Source organism: Pyrgilauda ruficollis, unplaced genomic scaffold (assembly GCF_017590135.1).
Source record: "Pyrgilauda ruficollis isolate IOZ18807 unplaced genomic scaffold, ASM1759013v1 scaffold9, whole genome shotgun sequence".
Lineage (NCBI taxonomy): Eukaryota > Metazoa > Chordata > Aves > Passeriformes > Passeridae > Pyrgilauda > Pyrgilauda ruficollis.
The window spans coordinates 1-15,960 of NW_024531043.1; the positions used below are offsets into that span (position 1 = coordinate 1).

The 15,960-nt window shown below is 44.7% G+C and overlaps 1 protein-coding gene across 6 annotated transcripts in view; it reads right to left on the reverse strand.

The window, feature by feature from the left end:
• Window positions 1-10,433: 10,433 nt before the first annotated feature.
• Window positions 10,434-15,960, reverse strand: part of MORC2 (MORC family CW-type zinc finger 2) — a 47,166-nt gene continuing 41,639 nt past the window's right edge. For 5 of the 6 annotated variants that reach the window (XM_041488432.1, XM_041488431.1, XM_041488436.1 and 2 more), the window contains 7 exons: window positions 15,549-15,689; window positions 15,401-15,455; window positions 14,492-14,633; window positions 13,974-14,165; window positions 13,786-13,879; window positions 12,222-12,410; window positions 10,434-11,356 (listed from right to left, as the gene is read on the reverse strand). In XM_041488432.1, coding sequence (XP_041344366.1) covers window positions 11,288-11,356; window positions 12,222-12,410; window positions 13,786-13,879; window positions 13,974-14,165; window positions 14,492-14,633; window positions 15,401-15,455; window positions 15,549-15,689 — 882 coding nt within the window. In that variant the 3' untranslated portion in view covers window positions 10,434-11,287. The remainder of the gene's footprint in view (window positions 11,357-12,221; window positions 12,411-13,785; window positions 13,880-13,973; window positions 14,166-14,491; window positions 14,634-15,400; window positions 15,456-15,548; window positions 15,690-15,960) is intronic. The other variant, XR_005956918.1, reaches the window with a different exon arrangement.

The following is a 15,960-nucleotide window of genomic DNA, read 5'->3' on the forward strand; positions in this document are numbered from 1 at the left end:
GGTTTTATTCTGGGCCGCATGGCCCCTTAATGTAGTAACGACTCCACAAGGACTCCCCAGCGTGTGGTGTGCCCATCCTTTTACCCAGGGGAGAAGGGGAGGGAACACAGGGACCACCAACCAGGTATGGGGGGAGGGGGTCTCAGGTGAGAGGGACACCTGGGTCCAATGGCCCCCCAGGGGGTGGAGAGCATCCTTTTAACCTGCCAATCACTCGATGCTCCCCTGGAATTTCTGGGTTGATAGACAGTGCCCAGCACGAGTCAGGGTGGGGGAAAGGAGAGGTGATTGACACCTGGGGAAGGAAATTTCAGGGAGAAACCAGGGAAACTGAGGCACACCATGACAACACACCGTAACACAAAGGAAAGAAAATAACCATTTATACAGATTCAAGATATGCATTTGGAGTAGTGCATGCCCATGAGGCCATCTGCAAAGAAAGAGATCTATTAAATTTGCAAGGGAAGAACATTAAACATGCACAAGAAATAATACAACTATTGGAAGTTCAAATGCCTGAGAAGGTGGCAATCATGCACATTAAGGCACATCAGAAAGTGAGCTCAGAACTGGAATAGGGAAACGAGCTGACAGACAGACAAAAGAAGCAGCAAAAGGTGAGGTAACAGTAGAAGGACCCTTAATTCCTGATGGCCAAATCTCCCTAGAAGGTAAGCCAGTGTATAATTAGAAGGATAGAAAGGTAATTGAGGATCAAGAGGGAACATATAACCAGGAAGGATGGGTTGTTACAGCAGAAAGGAAACTGGTTATCGCCTCCCATTTACAATGGCCATTAGTAAGAGAGGAACATTGGAATACACACTGGGGAATTGATGCCTTGTATAATTATTTGATCAAAAGGATCAATGCGAGGAACTTATACGTCACTGTTACTCAAGTGGCCCGGTGTAGCCACCCCTCTCTTCATAGAGAGCAGGCAGGCACAACTTCCCAAGGATATTTCCTGGGAATTGCAGCGAGGAACCTCAGAGAAAGAAAAAAACAATTATTATCTCTATTCTCTGCTCCTGTTGTTTTGCACATGTGGAATGTGTTAAGAAGATTGTTTACCTGAAGGGATTTGGTAATTGGATTCTGGTGATGGTTGTCTATATTAATTAACCAATCACTTGAAGCTGTGTCCTGGCTGTGGCAGACAGTCACAGGTTTTTCTTTAGTATTCTTTAGTATCTCTTTGTAGTACAGTATCTTTTTAATATAGTACAGTACAATGTAATATAGTATAGTTTAATAAAGCAATTGTTCAGCATTCTGAATCAATGGAGTCAGATGCCAATCATTCCCTCTGACGGGGGCACCCTGCGTTCGATAGCCCAACAGTGTGAACTTTGCCTCCAGACTGACCCAAGAATACCCCTAAACCAAACCTGGGCCAAATTGGAAAGGGCCATGGACCCGGTCAGCAGTGGCAAATTGATTTTTCAGAATTACCAAGAAAAGGGGGGCATCAATATTTATTGGTACTAACAGATACATTTTCAGGTATGGCCAGAGGCTTTCCCTACCAGGACTGCCAAAGCCCAGGAGGTAATCCAGGTACTGTTGCAAGAAATAATACCACTCTTTGGAGTTCCAGCCACAATATCCTCAGATAGGGGACCACATTTTATTTAAAAAATAGTACAGCAGGTCAGTCAGCTTCTGGGCATAGACTGGGAATTTCACATGCCATACTGTCCCCAGTCAATCAGCCAAGTTGGTGAGACTAGGGCAGGAGGTTAATTTGCCTTGGCCCCAGTCCCTCCCACTAGCATTGCTGCGACTCCCAACTAAGCCCAGAACTAAAAAGCTGAGCCCCTTCAGAATGCTTTATGGGAGACCATATGGTGTGCAGAAAGGGATATCCACCCAAACTGGGGAAGAAAAACTGACTGCTTATATGGTAGCCCTAGGGAAGCAACTCAGAGAAATTGAAAAACATGTGGCTGGAACTTAGAGCAGAGGTCTAGATGGACCAGTGCATGACATGCAGCCTGGGGATTATGTGTCTGTCAAGTGTCTTACAGAAAAGACCTTGGAGCCACAGTGGGAAGGACTGTTCCAAGTGCCTCTCACCACTTTTACTGCAATTAAATCCAAGAGCAGAACGCCTGGATTCACCACTCTTGCATAAAGAAAGCTCCTGAGGCTCTTTGGAGAGTAACACCAGGTGATGAACTAAGATTCACTCAAACAAAATAAGTATATTGCAGTCGAAAATGTTTAGCAAACCTTTAGCAATTGCAGGAATTTAATCAAGAAAATTGTTTTGTTAGTGTCCTAGGGTGACGTTATCACTAGCATTGCTGCGACTCCCAACTAAGCCCAGAACTAAAAAGCTGAGCCCCTTCAGAATGCTTTATGGGAGACCATATGGTGTGCAGAAAGGGATATCCACCCAAACTGGGGAAGAAAAACTGACTGCTTATATGGTAGCCCTAGGGAAGCAACTCAGAGAAATTGAAAAACATGTGGCTGGAACTTAGAGCAGAGGTCTAGATGGACCAGTGCATGACATGCAGCCTGGGGATTATGTGTCTGTCAAGTGTCTTACAGAAAAGACCTTGGAGCCACAGTGGGAAGGACTGTTCCAAGTGCCTCTCACCACTTTTACTGCAATTAAATCCAAGAGCAGAACGCCTGGATTCACCACTCTTGCATAAAGAAAGCTCCTGAGGCTCTTTGGAGAGTAACACCAGGTGATGAACTAAGATTCACTCAAACAAAATAAGTATATTGCAGTCGAAAATGTTTAGCAAACCTTTAGCAATTGCAGGAATTTAATCAAGAAAATTGTTTTGTTAGTGTCCTAGGGTGACGTTATCATGCTTGTATATCCACTCGGGCGTTCTGTTTATGCTGGATGTTATATTCTGTGCCTTAAAGGCTGGCTCTGACAGTGAAGGCAGGGAGAAGAAGAAACATGGAGTTTCTTTATCAGCTGCACTCTCCCCCACAGTCTGCTGGAACACAGAACTCCACTGTCACTTTCTGGGCACGGACGGGGCAGAACACAGCATTCCTTTTACTTTTTAGTTAGTTTAGCAAGCTGAGGCAGTCAAGAGTTTTCCCTGGACTGTTTTTCTTTCACTTTTCTTGGAACCGTTCAAACCTGCTCCAGACCATGACCCAGGAAAACACTGAGAGCTCACACTTTGTGGCCTACTGGGGTCTACTCTGGGCAGCAGCCTTTCCCAGCACCAAAGGGACTGATAACAGAGCGACCACTCCCAGGAGAGACTTTTCGGAATTTGTCATCTCTTCAGAGTGGTGAATGAGTTTTGTCATCCAGTACTGTTAATTTCTTGTGCTGGGGAGTGCTTTGCCTGTTAAACAAACCAGTTTTTTCCACTTCTCTCCAAGGAAATTCTTCCCAAACTGGCTGGTGGGAGGGGCTGTGTGGGTGTGTTCGAGGGTCCCAGGACAAGGGAAGAGATGAGAATCTTGACTTCATGTTTCAGAAGGCTGATTTATTATATTATGATATTATATGATATGATATTGTATTATATTGATAAAACTGTACTAAAAAGAATAGAGATAAAGGATCCATCAGAAGACTAGAAATGAAAGGAATAGAATAATAATAAAATCCTGTGACTGCTCACAGCCTCGACACAGGTGGCTGTCATTGATCATCAAGTAAAAACAATTTCATGTGCTGGGTAAACAATTCTCCAAATCACATTCCAAAGCAGCAAAACATGGAGAAGCTGAAGCTTCTCAGGAGAAAAGATTCTGGCAAAAGGATTTTTCATAAAATATGTCTGTGACAGGGCCGTGTGAGCTTACTTTCTGGGGGTGCCCTTTTGGAGGTTTTCTCCCAAATTTGCCCTAAACCAGGACAGTTAGTAACCATAATTCTGATCCTAGAACTAGAAAATACCTCTAGCCAGGATAATTCTGAGTGGCCTTAGTCCCAAGCTTTTACTGGGTACACTGGATTCATGGGAGAATATTCTGATATAAAAAATCTAAACCTGTCAACTGTAGTCATGCACAAAAACCAAGTATATGGAAGGCAAGAGTGGCAAAGACAAAGGTTATGGTCACTTCATGGGACTATAGGAAAGGAAATTAGGATAGGGTGTTGGATGATTAATGGAACAGATCATAAGAAAGCAATCCAAATTAGTGTTTCAACCTCTCCCCCAGGCAAAAACCTGGAGGTTTGTAGTTGTTCAAGTGAATCAGACTGTTGGTATAACTTTACCTTAGTACAGATCGTTGAGGTGGTTTGTCTCTGGGCCCACGATACTATTGGGGTCACCTTCAAATTTAAAATAAATGCCACAGCTGAGCCCATTACCCCAGCCCAAACCCAAGTCATGCCACCTAGGCCTGAACCCAAAATTTATAAAATCGGCCCATATGTAATAAGGAAGACAGGCCAACAGCAGTTGTTGTTTAAACCAGAATTCTCTTAAGTGTGTTGAATTACTAATGCAAACTAACATCTCTGAAATTCAACCAGCCTGCTCTTCTTTCCTAAAGACATCCTTTGAGGGTTGGCTGACACAGTTGCAAAAGCAGACATATACCAGAGGTGGAATGTGAAGAGATCTGACTGGAATATGAGGGAGAGTGCTGGGAGTTCTGAATGGAATTGATTCAGAAATATTAGTGAATAAATTGGCCACTGCAACAAGTGATCTAACAAAATTAAAACAACCCTTACAGTCATCCTTGTTAGCATTGGGAACCAGTCAGTGGCAGGTTTCGAAAATATTACCAAGTTTGAAAAAAGCAGAAGACCAAAACCATTGATTAATTATAGATGCACTTGCTATGGTTCAAGATAATGTGTCTCTGGCTTTTAGTTGTATACAAGCAATTATGGTTGCAATCAACAACTACTTCAATTATAAGAGAAGGAAGTGAAGGAGCTTTTCCGATTGAGATTCGAAAAGCCATTTGGGACAATGCTACGGATTTTGAAAAGAAATTTCAGTCTTGGTGGACTTTAGTAAACTTCACCTATGACTCAAGTGATAATGTAGCTAATGCTTTTGTGCTCACCGGACGCAACACCACACTTTACGTTATTCATCCTATTATAGCATTAGGACTAAATCAGTGTTCTGCCCTTCAGAACACAGGACATTGGCACAAAGAGTAAATGAAAAATGGCAAACTGTGAGTCTAGAATCTTGCATTACCTGGGAACAACAGGGGTTCATTTGTGAGAGTAACACAATCGATGCTCAAGATATATGTCTTGATACTGAACAGGGTGTTTGTCTCTTTGAAATTCATCCGAATACTAGTCAAAGGACTGTGCTTGTATATATTGGTCAAGGTTGTGTGCATTTGAGGACTGCATGTACTTTTATAAAAATAGACAAAAACAATGAACTTCTCAGTGAGAGTCATTTAAACCTTTGTATCTGTAACTTCGTTAAAATTTTAGGGTGTGATTTTCTGTATTTGACACCAGTTGTATCTCACCAGCTAATTAAGTCTGACAATAAGATGTATCACAGGTTGTCCCCACCTATTGGAACGAACCTCATTCTAATCAGATAATTAATTAAGCATCAAAATTCTAAAGGATATTCAGAAAACTGGAGAGGAAACTTTAATTACTGTCCATCATGATGCAAAGGAAATAAACAAGGTTCTGCAAAGAGTAAAACAAGATGCAAGTCACAATTGGTGGGATTCACTTTTCAGATGGTCGCGCACTGCAACTGGAATCCTAAAAACATTATGTCACCCCATCATTGTTTTACTAATATTAGTTGGTATAAGTTTAACACTATCTTTTGTAATACTTATTTGGAATTGGAGACTGTTACAATGAATAGCAATATTAACCTCTTTATCCCGAGTACATGGTAAAGCATTAGAAGACACATACCATAAGGATTGGAATTTTTACTAAGTAAAAGTATTTACTACTTTATTAAAAAGGGGGGACTGAAACGTGGGATCAGAAACTAGAGGATATATACTAATCACAGAAATTAGAAGGTATTAAGAATAAGCACATAGATGATGGACATTGCTTAACATTTGCTGCATCCTTAGTTGTGTGAGAAAGGAAAAGAATACAGGAAAGGAATACGTGCAAAATACCAAGAAAGAATGCAAGGATGCCTGATAAGGAGAAAGATGTTTATCAAGAAGAGGACACAGTATGCAAGGATACTGAGATAACAAGGCTCCTTGGGCCCCTGAAACCAGATGAATCTGGTCTTCTGGCTTGGACAGTGGCCAAAAGATCATTAAGCATTTGCAAGGCAGCAGGGCTAAACAGTCAGTCCTGAGGAAGCCACCTTTACTTCATCCCCTACAACCCCTGAGACCCCCCCCAGATGACCACCAGAGACAACTGCGTAGGACCAAAGGACTGATACAATTATTAGCATACAAAGTGGAGAGGGAGGGGAGCCAGGAAATGATCTATTGTGAAACTTGATGCATATGCAGCATTCTAGGGGATAAAACAAAACTGCGTCTGTACAAGAGAAAGATGTTTATCAAGAAGAGGACACAGTATGCAAGGATACTGAGATAACAAGGCTCCTTGGGCCCCTGAAACCAGATGAATCTGGTCTTCTGGCTTGGACAGTGGCCAAAAGATCATTAAGCATTTGCAAGGCAGCAGGGCTAAACAGTCAGTCCTGAGGAAGCCACCTTTACTTCATCCCCTACAACCCCTGAGACCCCCCCCAGATGACCACCAGAGACAACTGCGTAGGACCAAAGGACTGATACAATTATTAGCATACAAAGTGGAGAGGGAGGGGAGCCAGGAAATGATCTATTGTGAAACTTGATGCATATGCAGCATTCTAGGGGATAAAACAAAACTGCGTCTGTACAAGGGATACGTGTGTCTTTGTGGAGATAGCCCCATGCATCTGGCCAAATAAAAACATACCTACTTTAAAAGCCATTTTGAGTTTTAGAGTCTCCCTTCACGTGTCAATTGAAGCCCTCTCTCTTTAGAGCAAAACAGTAATTTTGGAGCATTTTTCTCCCAGAATTTCTCTCCAAACTGAGACCGGTACTCACAGAAGCTGCTCTGTGTGATGGCAATTGCTTGCATCTTTAATAGGGGAGTGTTTGCGTTTAGTATTTTTTCCTTTTGTTTCTTTCTCTCATGGAATTTTGTCCCATGTGTCTCTAAGAAAATATGATTGGTACTTAAGAGAGACCAAAGAAGTTGCCAAGCTCATGGGAGGAGGGCACCTGGCTGCACTTCTCTTACCCTCTACTCCCGAGAGGGTTTCTCTCAGAGGGCCAGAGATACCGAAAGGATTGGGCTGGGGAAAATGGGTTTGGGCACAGCTCCTAGCTCTCTTGCCTTCTCAGCTTTCAGAGGGGAAAGAGGCTGTGGTCGCTGAGGGAAGGATTTGCCAGCACCACGGGGTTCAGTCTCCTGCAGCCTCCTACCATGAGTGGAGGGAGCTCTGCTCGTGCAATGCGGCCATTGCACTGGGACCTTATGAGCACCCTTCCTCAGCAAACACAGGAGCCTTCACCATCTGCTGAGGTGCCTCAGGGGAAACCCTGGGATCCCTGAGCCCCTTCCCCCTTCAAGGCAGCCTCTCCGGGCCCAGTCTGGGAGCCGGTCTGCTGCTGCTCAGCCCCTGCTGTGCCTGCGCTACTGCTCAGGGTTTTTTTGCAAGACTGTAACCCCACACCCCCTGACTGCCAGGGCACCTCGCAGCTCCTGCTACAGCTGCCTCTTGCTTGCTATCCCGGGTGAGCTCGTTCCTGCCATTTCATCTTGCCACTTCCAAGGTTCCTGCTGGGGCACTGTGATCGGCTGCCCCTGGAGGTTTGTGGAGCGAGCCCTTCTTCCGTCCCTCCTGCCGGCACGTCCGCCATGACAGCAGGAGAGAGATGACCGAGCCCGCGCACAGCGTCCCCTGCCGGCGCGGGGGAATCACCGCAGCCGCCCTGCCCGGCCCGGAGCCACCAGCGCCCCTGGCGGCTGTGCCCGGAACTGCACCAAAGGGGAAATGGCCTGCGGCCCAGAGAAAGCTGGGGCTGAGCCTCTGGGCCTGCTTGTTGCTAATGCCACAGCTGTTGTTTGTTTGCCCTGGTGTACGTACTCGTAAAGAGCTGCTGTTCCTTTCCCCATATCTTTGCCTGAAAGCCCCTTAATTTCAAAGTTAAAATAATTCCGAGGGAAGGGGGTGATTGATAGTCTTCATTCCAAGGCCTGCTCCTGCCTTCCTTGGCAGACACTTGTCTTTCAAACCAAGACAAGGTGAAAGCTCTGGTTGAGACACAAAAAGTGTTTCAAGAAGTGCTCCAAAAGGACAGGAACCACACAGTCCTCCTCATGCCCTTGCTAAGAAGCAACTCTGGGCACTGAGGAACTCTTAGGGACAATGAACACCTCCAAAACTGCATGCACACACCCCTCAGCGTTCTCCATCCAAACCAGATCAACGTTACTTGACACCTCTGCAAAGCTGTGCACGCAGGACATCCTCTCCATTTCCACAGCATTTTAGTTCACAGCAACTATCAAGAATTGGCAAATTTCCCAGACTCACTTGGTTTCTCCCAGAGTGATCCTCGCTGCCACACTGTCTTTAATTTCCTGCAGGCAAGAATGTCAGTCATCTGCTGTTCCTGCTGCTCTCAGAAGCAGATGCAAAGGGAATGTGGCAGAGAGCTTGAAGGTAAAAACGCACCCTCCCCAAAAGTGAGCTGGCATGAAGTATCCAGCTGACAGCTCTGGGAGAAATTTCAACTATGGAATGTATAAAGAAGGGATTAAGCTGGCCATAGAGAGGGGAAGGGGAATGTTGTACAAAATGAAACTCATGTCCTTAGTATTTCTGCTGTAAGAAACAGTTGAAAGTGAAGAGGAAGACTTAGGGGAACATCTGAGGCATCAAGAGGATGCAGGACGGAGGTATTATGACAGGGTTACAGGCAGGGGACAAGTTTTTGATGGCAGCTGGAATGACCTTCAAGATGTGATAGGGACATCTCTGTGTGATACCAGGGAAGAACACCCATGAAAGTGGTGTGTGGTGCAGAGCTGTGCGGCAGTCTCCACCACTAATTTTAAGAGCTCAACAGGAAAATGCCCAGAACCACTTGATAAAGTTTTGGAATATACCCCACTTGGAGCCAGGAGTTTGGATCCCCTCTGGAGGCATTCTGAGCCTATGGGTTTTAGAGGTGTTACTAAAACCTGGTGTTAAACACAGACTGCTTAACAAATTAATGGAAACAAAATCAAGAAAAGGAAAAAAGTAGCTCCAGAGCATTGTCCAAAAGAGTTTGAGAATGAAAACCTTATTTTACTGGCACTTAAAAGTTCTTGGGTTGCTCTTCTTAGTAAAATACCTTGGTAGAAGATAAAAAAAATTTAAAGGCATTAAAAAAAAAAAAAAGAGTTAAAACTGGAAATGAGAAGTTCCACAGAACAGAGGAGAAAAAAACAAACCTCAAAACAATTGCACTTTCCTAACATAGGAGAAATAGGAAATCAAACTGTGCCAGGAAGCTCAAGAACTGTGTAAGAACAGTTAGCCCTATACTGGTGCCTCTAGGTGTCAGAAATTAAAGCCTGTGTGCAGCAGCAGCTCTGAACTGCAATATAACAAAATCTCCCTCTTTAGAATGTCTGCTGTCTCCTGGGAAGGACAAAGACTTCTTTCACCTTAATAAAAAATGCATCTTCTCCAGATTATTTTCATCAGAAACTGCAGTGTATCATCACAACTAATAAACCTCCAGTACGCGTGAGGAAATGGTGACTGGCGGAGCATGTTCTTTTGCTTAAGGAACGCGCTTGCCGCTTTCTGCAGTAAGGTGTATGAGGACAGGGGAATACTCCTTAACTTTATTTATTGTGGGATGTCTGGCCCAGATTCTGGATGGAAGCAGTCAGTCTCACCATGTGCTGTGACAAGCACCTGGAATTCAAGTAATAAGCAAAAGCCTTTCCCCTCTTCAGCGGTGTGTAGAAACTTGGGAGTTCTTCAGGTCTATAAACAATTAGAGCCAAAGATTTTTGGTGTAACAGATATTTAATTTGGAAGGATTTGCTGCAAAACATCTATTACACATCCAGGTGTCAACCCCCAGGGTCCATTCCACCTAACCTCTCTGTTAGTGGGTACCTCTTGCTTTACACCATGTTTACAACCATCTAGCCCACAGGGGACTCCAGTTTCCGAACAGGAGTCCACAGACACTTTGTCCTAGCAGGCCTGAGAAGCTGCTGGCCAGCTGACAAACTCTGACCGAGTTCCCTTGGCCAAAAGTTGCCTACCAGGACTTGGCTGCTGAAGGATAAGGGACAGGTGTTTTCCTTGCTGCGGGCACAGTGCCAGATGCCAATCAGTGATGTAGGGCTCCAAAGGCACCAAATAGCCTCTCTCTAATAATTAGAAATCTCTAATAATAAAATTACCTGGTAGAGCAAACTGATCAAAGCAACACAAACCTGAGGGGGTGAAAATAGAACACAGGTCACTTTATTGTCAGGTGGACGAGGAGTTCCTCTGTTGCTGTAATTATGTCTCAAAGAAACAGCACCAGAAGTGAGTGATAACATGACTGCAAGCAGAGAACCCGAACGCCAGCATTCTTCCTCTGACGCTCACAGCCCACTGTGAGCAGTCCAGGAGGTGATCCTCTTCTAGAAGGACCCTCAGACTCTTAGCTATTACCATGGTGGCAGTTTCACCCACTTGCAGCAACCTCCTGTTCAGGAAGCTCATTACAGGTGCCAGTGCCAAATTTCCAAGTTCCACCAAGGTTCCATCCCCTCTACTCACACTCATAAATGGACATCTCCTTTCTATAGCTCCAATTCATGGCTTTGCTTTCTCTACCTCAAGTTCAGTATCTTCCACAAAAAAAGCCTGACACCCTCTGCCACAACTCAAGGCTTATTTTTTAATTGCTGCCAGGTTTTTGCTGGAGAACCAGTAAGCTAAGCAGGGTGCTCCGAGCTCCCAGGTTCAGCATATGAATATACTTGAGTTGCAAAAGGGGTACTCACACTTCTACATCACTAAAAACACCCATTGTATCAGGCACAGTTCCCATTTCTTTTAAAAATAAATATTTATAAACAAAAGGAAGAGATTCAGAGAACTACAAAGTTAAAAACTTTCCTGCCAACAGCACAAATGTTTCTCATGTACAGCCACAGGAACAAGTTGTACACCAACATGAGCACTGTCTAAAAAACTCTCTCCTCATCAGCTGCCTCAGTCCACCCGCACAGAGATTCACATCTCCCTTTGCAGCAGCCAGCTCTTCTGCACTTCTCCAGGACTTGTACTGGAGCTGCTCAATCTCCTTTCATGATCAAGTCCTCAATATATGCATCCAGTTCATCATCTGTATTAATATCAATGTCCTGAAACCAAAGCAACAAGGAATACCAGTGAGAAGTGAACACTGAGGAACAGCACAAGAAAAGAAGAGTCAGAGCAGCTTAGCACCCTCTGTTACATCTGGCCTGCTCAAACCTCTATGCCTCAACCTCCAGCACCCTCCAGCTGCTGACAGCTTGCAGTGACAGAATCCCTTGCTTTCCCTGTCAGCATCCAAAGACAACACAGGAAACCCATCAGCACCTGATGCTCAAACAACATACTCAAGTGATGGATTTACTGTACTGATTTTGGTCGAGGCAGGTTTGGTTGGGGTTCTTTTAGATTTAACACTTTTTCCTAACAGGGAGAAACTGCTTCCAGATGCTTTCAGTAGCCTTTCCAGGTTGATCCAGATTTTATTGAAGTAGTTTTTTAGTTTAAAGTTAGTTTATTTATTTAAATGTTTTAATTATATATTTTCTATTTTAATTTAATAGTATAACTAATGTATCAATTTCTCTACAATACTTTTTCTATATTGTTTGTTTAAAGGTTTGCATTTCTGTATGTGGAGTTCAGAATCTGCCCAAGATTGTGGCAAAAATTCCCTGATGAGCACTGTCTATGCCTGTGCCTGGGGAAATTCTCAAGCAGCCTCACGACAGAGAACAAACAGAACCTGTGCATTACATGAGAAATACACCATGAGAAATCATTCTGTGAGAAATAACACACATCAGACTGCCACGGCCTGGATCCCAAGTGTGGGCAGTGACAGCCCAAGCTGTTCCCAACTGAGGAAGTTGGAGCCCAGTGAGACACTGGAGTAAAACACTTGTAATGCCTGGAGGAGATGAGCCAGGCTATTCTGAGACAGCTCAGGATTTGCTGCTACTCCTCACCCACCTCCTGCACTTTCTGTAGTAGGGCCATGATATTAGTCCTCAACTTCTGCAGTTTCTCCTCTGTTTCCCTCAGCTTCCTTTCTAAGTTCCGGAGGTTTTCCTCACAGGCTTTGGCCCGGGCATCGGCACGTGTCTGGTATGAATTGCACAGGTTCTGCAGACCCACCTCATACTGCTTAAAATATTCTTTCTGTAGTAGACAAAACACAACAGATGTCATGTTAAGAGAAAGCATCAAGCATCACAAAAACATGAGCACTCACGCGCTGTAGAAGATTCAAACTCCTGGCACCCATGATCAAATCCTCCCTGCAATGTGCCCCTGCACACCCTGCCCACACTCGTATTTATATCTGATTTGCCTATACCAGCCAGCACAGAATTCACTCAGCTTTTCACATTCTTCCAATACCAGAACTGCCCTCAAAGCTGCTTGAATTTAGATTAAGGGTGCAGTGTTCTTTAAAAGGCATGAACCCACAGGTATGCTGTAGGCCTGAATCTCCTGTAAACTGTGAGTATCCTTGGTACAGATCACTCAGACATCACAGCCTCTCACTGCAAGGTAGGGACAGCTACAGTAACCAAAAGCCCCAGACACAACCAAGGTGTCCCACGGAAGAAGCAGCAAATGCCAGCAGATGCCAGAGTTAACAGAAGGGGAGGAGACAAGAGAGAGACTGCCAATACACACACTGCCAAGTCTGAGAGTGCAAAACAGAACTGGCTTTGGTCATGTGCTCATCGGCAGGTGGCTTTTTACATGCGCCTCCTTGGAAAAGTCTCTCTTGGTGGTATGTTGGAGAAGGAAAAAATAAGAGAGGCCAGTTCCCTTGCCCTGCATTCCAGCCAGCACTAGTACCAGGTAACATTCCTCCTAGTACCAGGCTGCTGGTGGAAGCTCAGTCCCACCTGTCCTGTGCTCAAATAAACAGAGGTCAAAAGTCTTAAAGTGTGCAGCTGACTTGCTGGCAGTCAACCTGCTCTCCAGGGGAAGCGGGAAGGGGTTTACTTCCATGTTCTCTCACATTAAAGTAAATGGCCTATAAAGGGATTGAATCCACACTAACGTTGTGGCTTCAAACCCTGTATGGGCCATTTACCCAGGAGTTGGACTCAGTGATCCTCGTGGCTTCCTCCCAACTCAGAATATTCTGTGAATCTGGGGATAATTATTTGTTATTATTTATAAGATTGTCTCCAGATAAGTTAAAAGGCTGGGAGCAAAACAAGCAGATATGTCTACCTCCTGCTTCTACAAGCCTGTAACCTGGTCTCTCTTTTTTAGACGTTTAACAACAATGGTTAAGAATTTAAGATAGTAGCAGACAACAGCATTCCCACACACTTGCATGGTAATTTAAAAAATCCTCAGACAACTCTTACAAGACCCAAGGCATCTCTCAGAGCTCTCATTCTTTTCCTCAGCTATGTTAGTCTGCCAAGGATCCAAATTATTTTTTCAAGAGTGCGCTCCTGCATTATCAAGACGCACATTTGCCACAAGAATGGAATATGTGTGGGGAAAACACATAAACTTACTTTTCTAGAAGTACTGAACTCACCAGGGGAAATGCCAACAACCCTTCTGAGCTCATGGAACTCAGCTCATTCTTGGAGATTGGAAAACTTGGAGGCAAGAAGTATCGCAAACAATTCCTATGCAGGAAAACAAAAGGCAAAGCCAGAGCTGGGAGTTTAACAGACTGAAGCAATCAGACTGCAGAGCTCACAAGATTTGCAGTGAACCCACCGAAGGATCTGGACTAGTAAGTCAACTGTTTCTTGGCTGCTGCTGGGACCAGTGGTGTCAGGCTCGATTCTGACGCAATCTGAGGTAGAAGGTTCAGCCACGACCACCTCCTCTTCCTGCTGTGTGTCTGGAGCCTGGTAATCAGGAGAGGGAGGCTTCATAAGCCTTACATCCTCACTGCCCTTCTCTACCCTGAGAAAAAGTATTAAGGGAATGTCAGGAATCTTTTTTTACATTGGACATACCTGAAACACGGTTAACAGTTTCAGCAGAACCTGTACCCAAGTGTCACACAGACCTCGAGATAACACAACAGCTGCCTCCAGGGCTGGCATCAGAATGACAGACTGATGGAGTCTGTCATGCCCATTCCTTATGAAGCCCTGGACAGTCCTGACCTCACATGTTTCCTGACATGACAGCAGCATATTTGTCTTCAGTATTTATGGCAATAAAACAGGCCCTTCCTCCCAAAAACAACCCCAAGCCTCCAAAATTCAGTAGCTCAAGATAGTTACCAGCGATCCCTTGGTGTGGTGTCTGTAGGTACATAATCAAACTTCACCTTCCACCGGATTGCATGCCTGACCCTTTCCACTGCTGTGACACGGCCTGTGAACCATTCCTTGTTCACACGCACTTCCACGTGCAGCCCCTTATCTGTGAGAGGGAAGCAAAGGTGTTTGTAAACATTCAGCTGCTGGAAAGCACATTCCACAGGAACTCTAGAGATTCAGGCACCTCAGCACGGAGCACGCCTGTGACAATGCCCTCAAACAGTACACACACCATCAAAACACAATGGGCACACAGGTCAGCTCCTGCTGAGAAACATGAAGATGCATGGAAATGAGCTGGCAATTCCAGATGGGAGATTTCTCCTGTACTCCAAGCTGTTTGACATTGGCTTTACAGTCTCTTGATGGGTCTAGGAAAATTTACCACATGTCCCTAGTGGGCCACTTTCCAGACAGCTCCCTGGAAGCATGCTGAAAAGATGCCCTGCTCTGGCAGATAGTGCAGTACCACCCCAGCTATCACCTTTCCTGGGCTCTCCCAGTCACTCTTCTCTCACAGCAGTGCAGCAGATCTCGATACAGTCCTCAGCATTTTCCAGCTGACATGGCTGCATGATCCACTCAGGATGGGTGAACATGCCAACAGGTACACTCTGCAGCCCAGCCCCACCCCTGACAACATGACACAAACATCGATCACAGACCTTTCCGTGCCACAATTGCCACTGGTCTAATCAAAGGGTTCTCAGCCAAAATTTTTCATGCAAGTCAGAGTAATCTTGGGGTTTGGAATTCAAATCTATGCTATTTTTTATTTTAAAATCTCATTAATGAAATCACACAGTTGACTGGCACTACAGTTCTTTTCTACGTCAGATACTGGCAGCAGCCCAAAGGCTCATTTCTTACCTTTCTGTGCTTTCTTCAGTTCCAACAACTCCTCCTCTCCAGCACTGTCTGTGAGCTGGAAGCAGAGAGAGCTCACATTAGTCACCTCCCATCAAGATTATAAACACCTGACAAGTACCTTTTGCTGGGGAAACCAGCACACTCTTACCTCTACCACCACCTCATTGGAATCCTTCTCCTCTTTCACTGCCAAAAATTTTCCTCGTTTTGTCCTCTCCTTTTTGGGCTCACCCTCCTCCTCAGAGCCATCCTCTGGGATGTTCAAGGCCCTTTTTCGAGTGCTGGAGGCCTGAAGGAAGCAAACAAGCTATTAATTCCAGCCTGCTTCCAACCAAAACCTTCTTGCAGCCAAGTTAAAAAAACAAATACCCCCCACCCCCAAAAAAATCAAAAAAACCAACATCCAGTATTTAATTTGGTAGTTAATGAGCTTTTCTTGAAGGTTTTAGAGGTGCTACATCATCATGCAAACACTCACTCACCCCACCACTCCACACACTTTTTTTTTTCCTGGAGAAACAATCTGGTCTAACAGGAAAGAGATGAGACCAGTCTTCTCA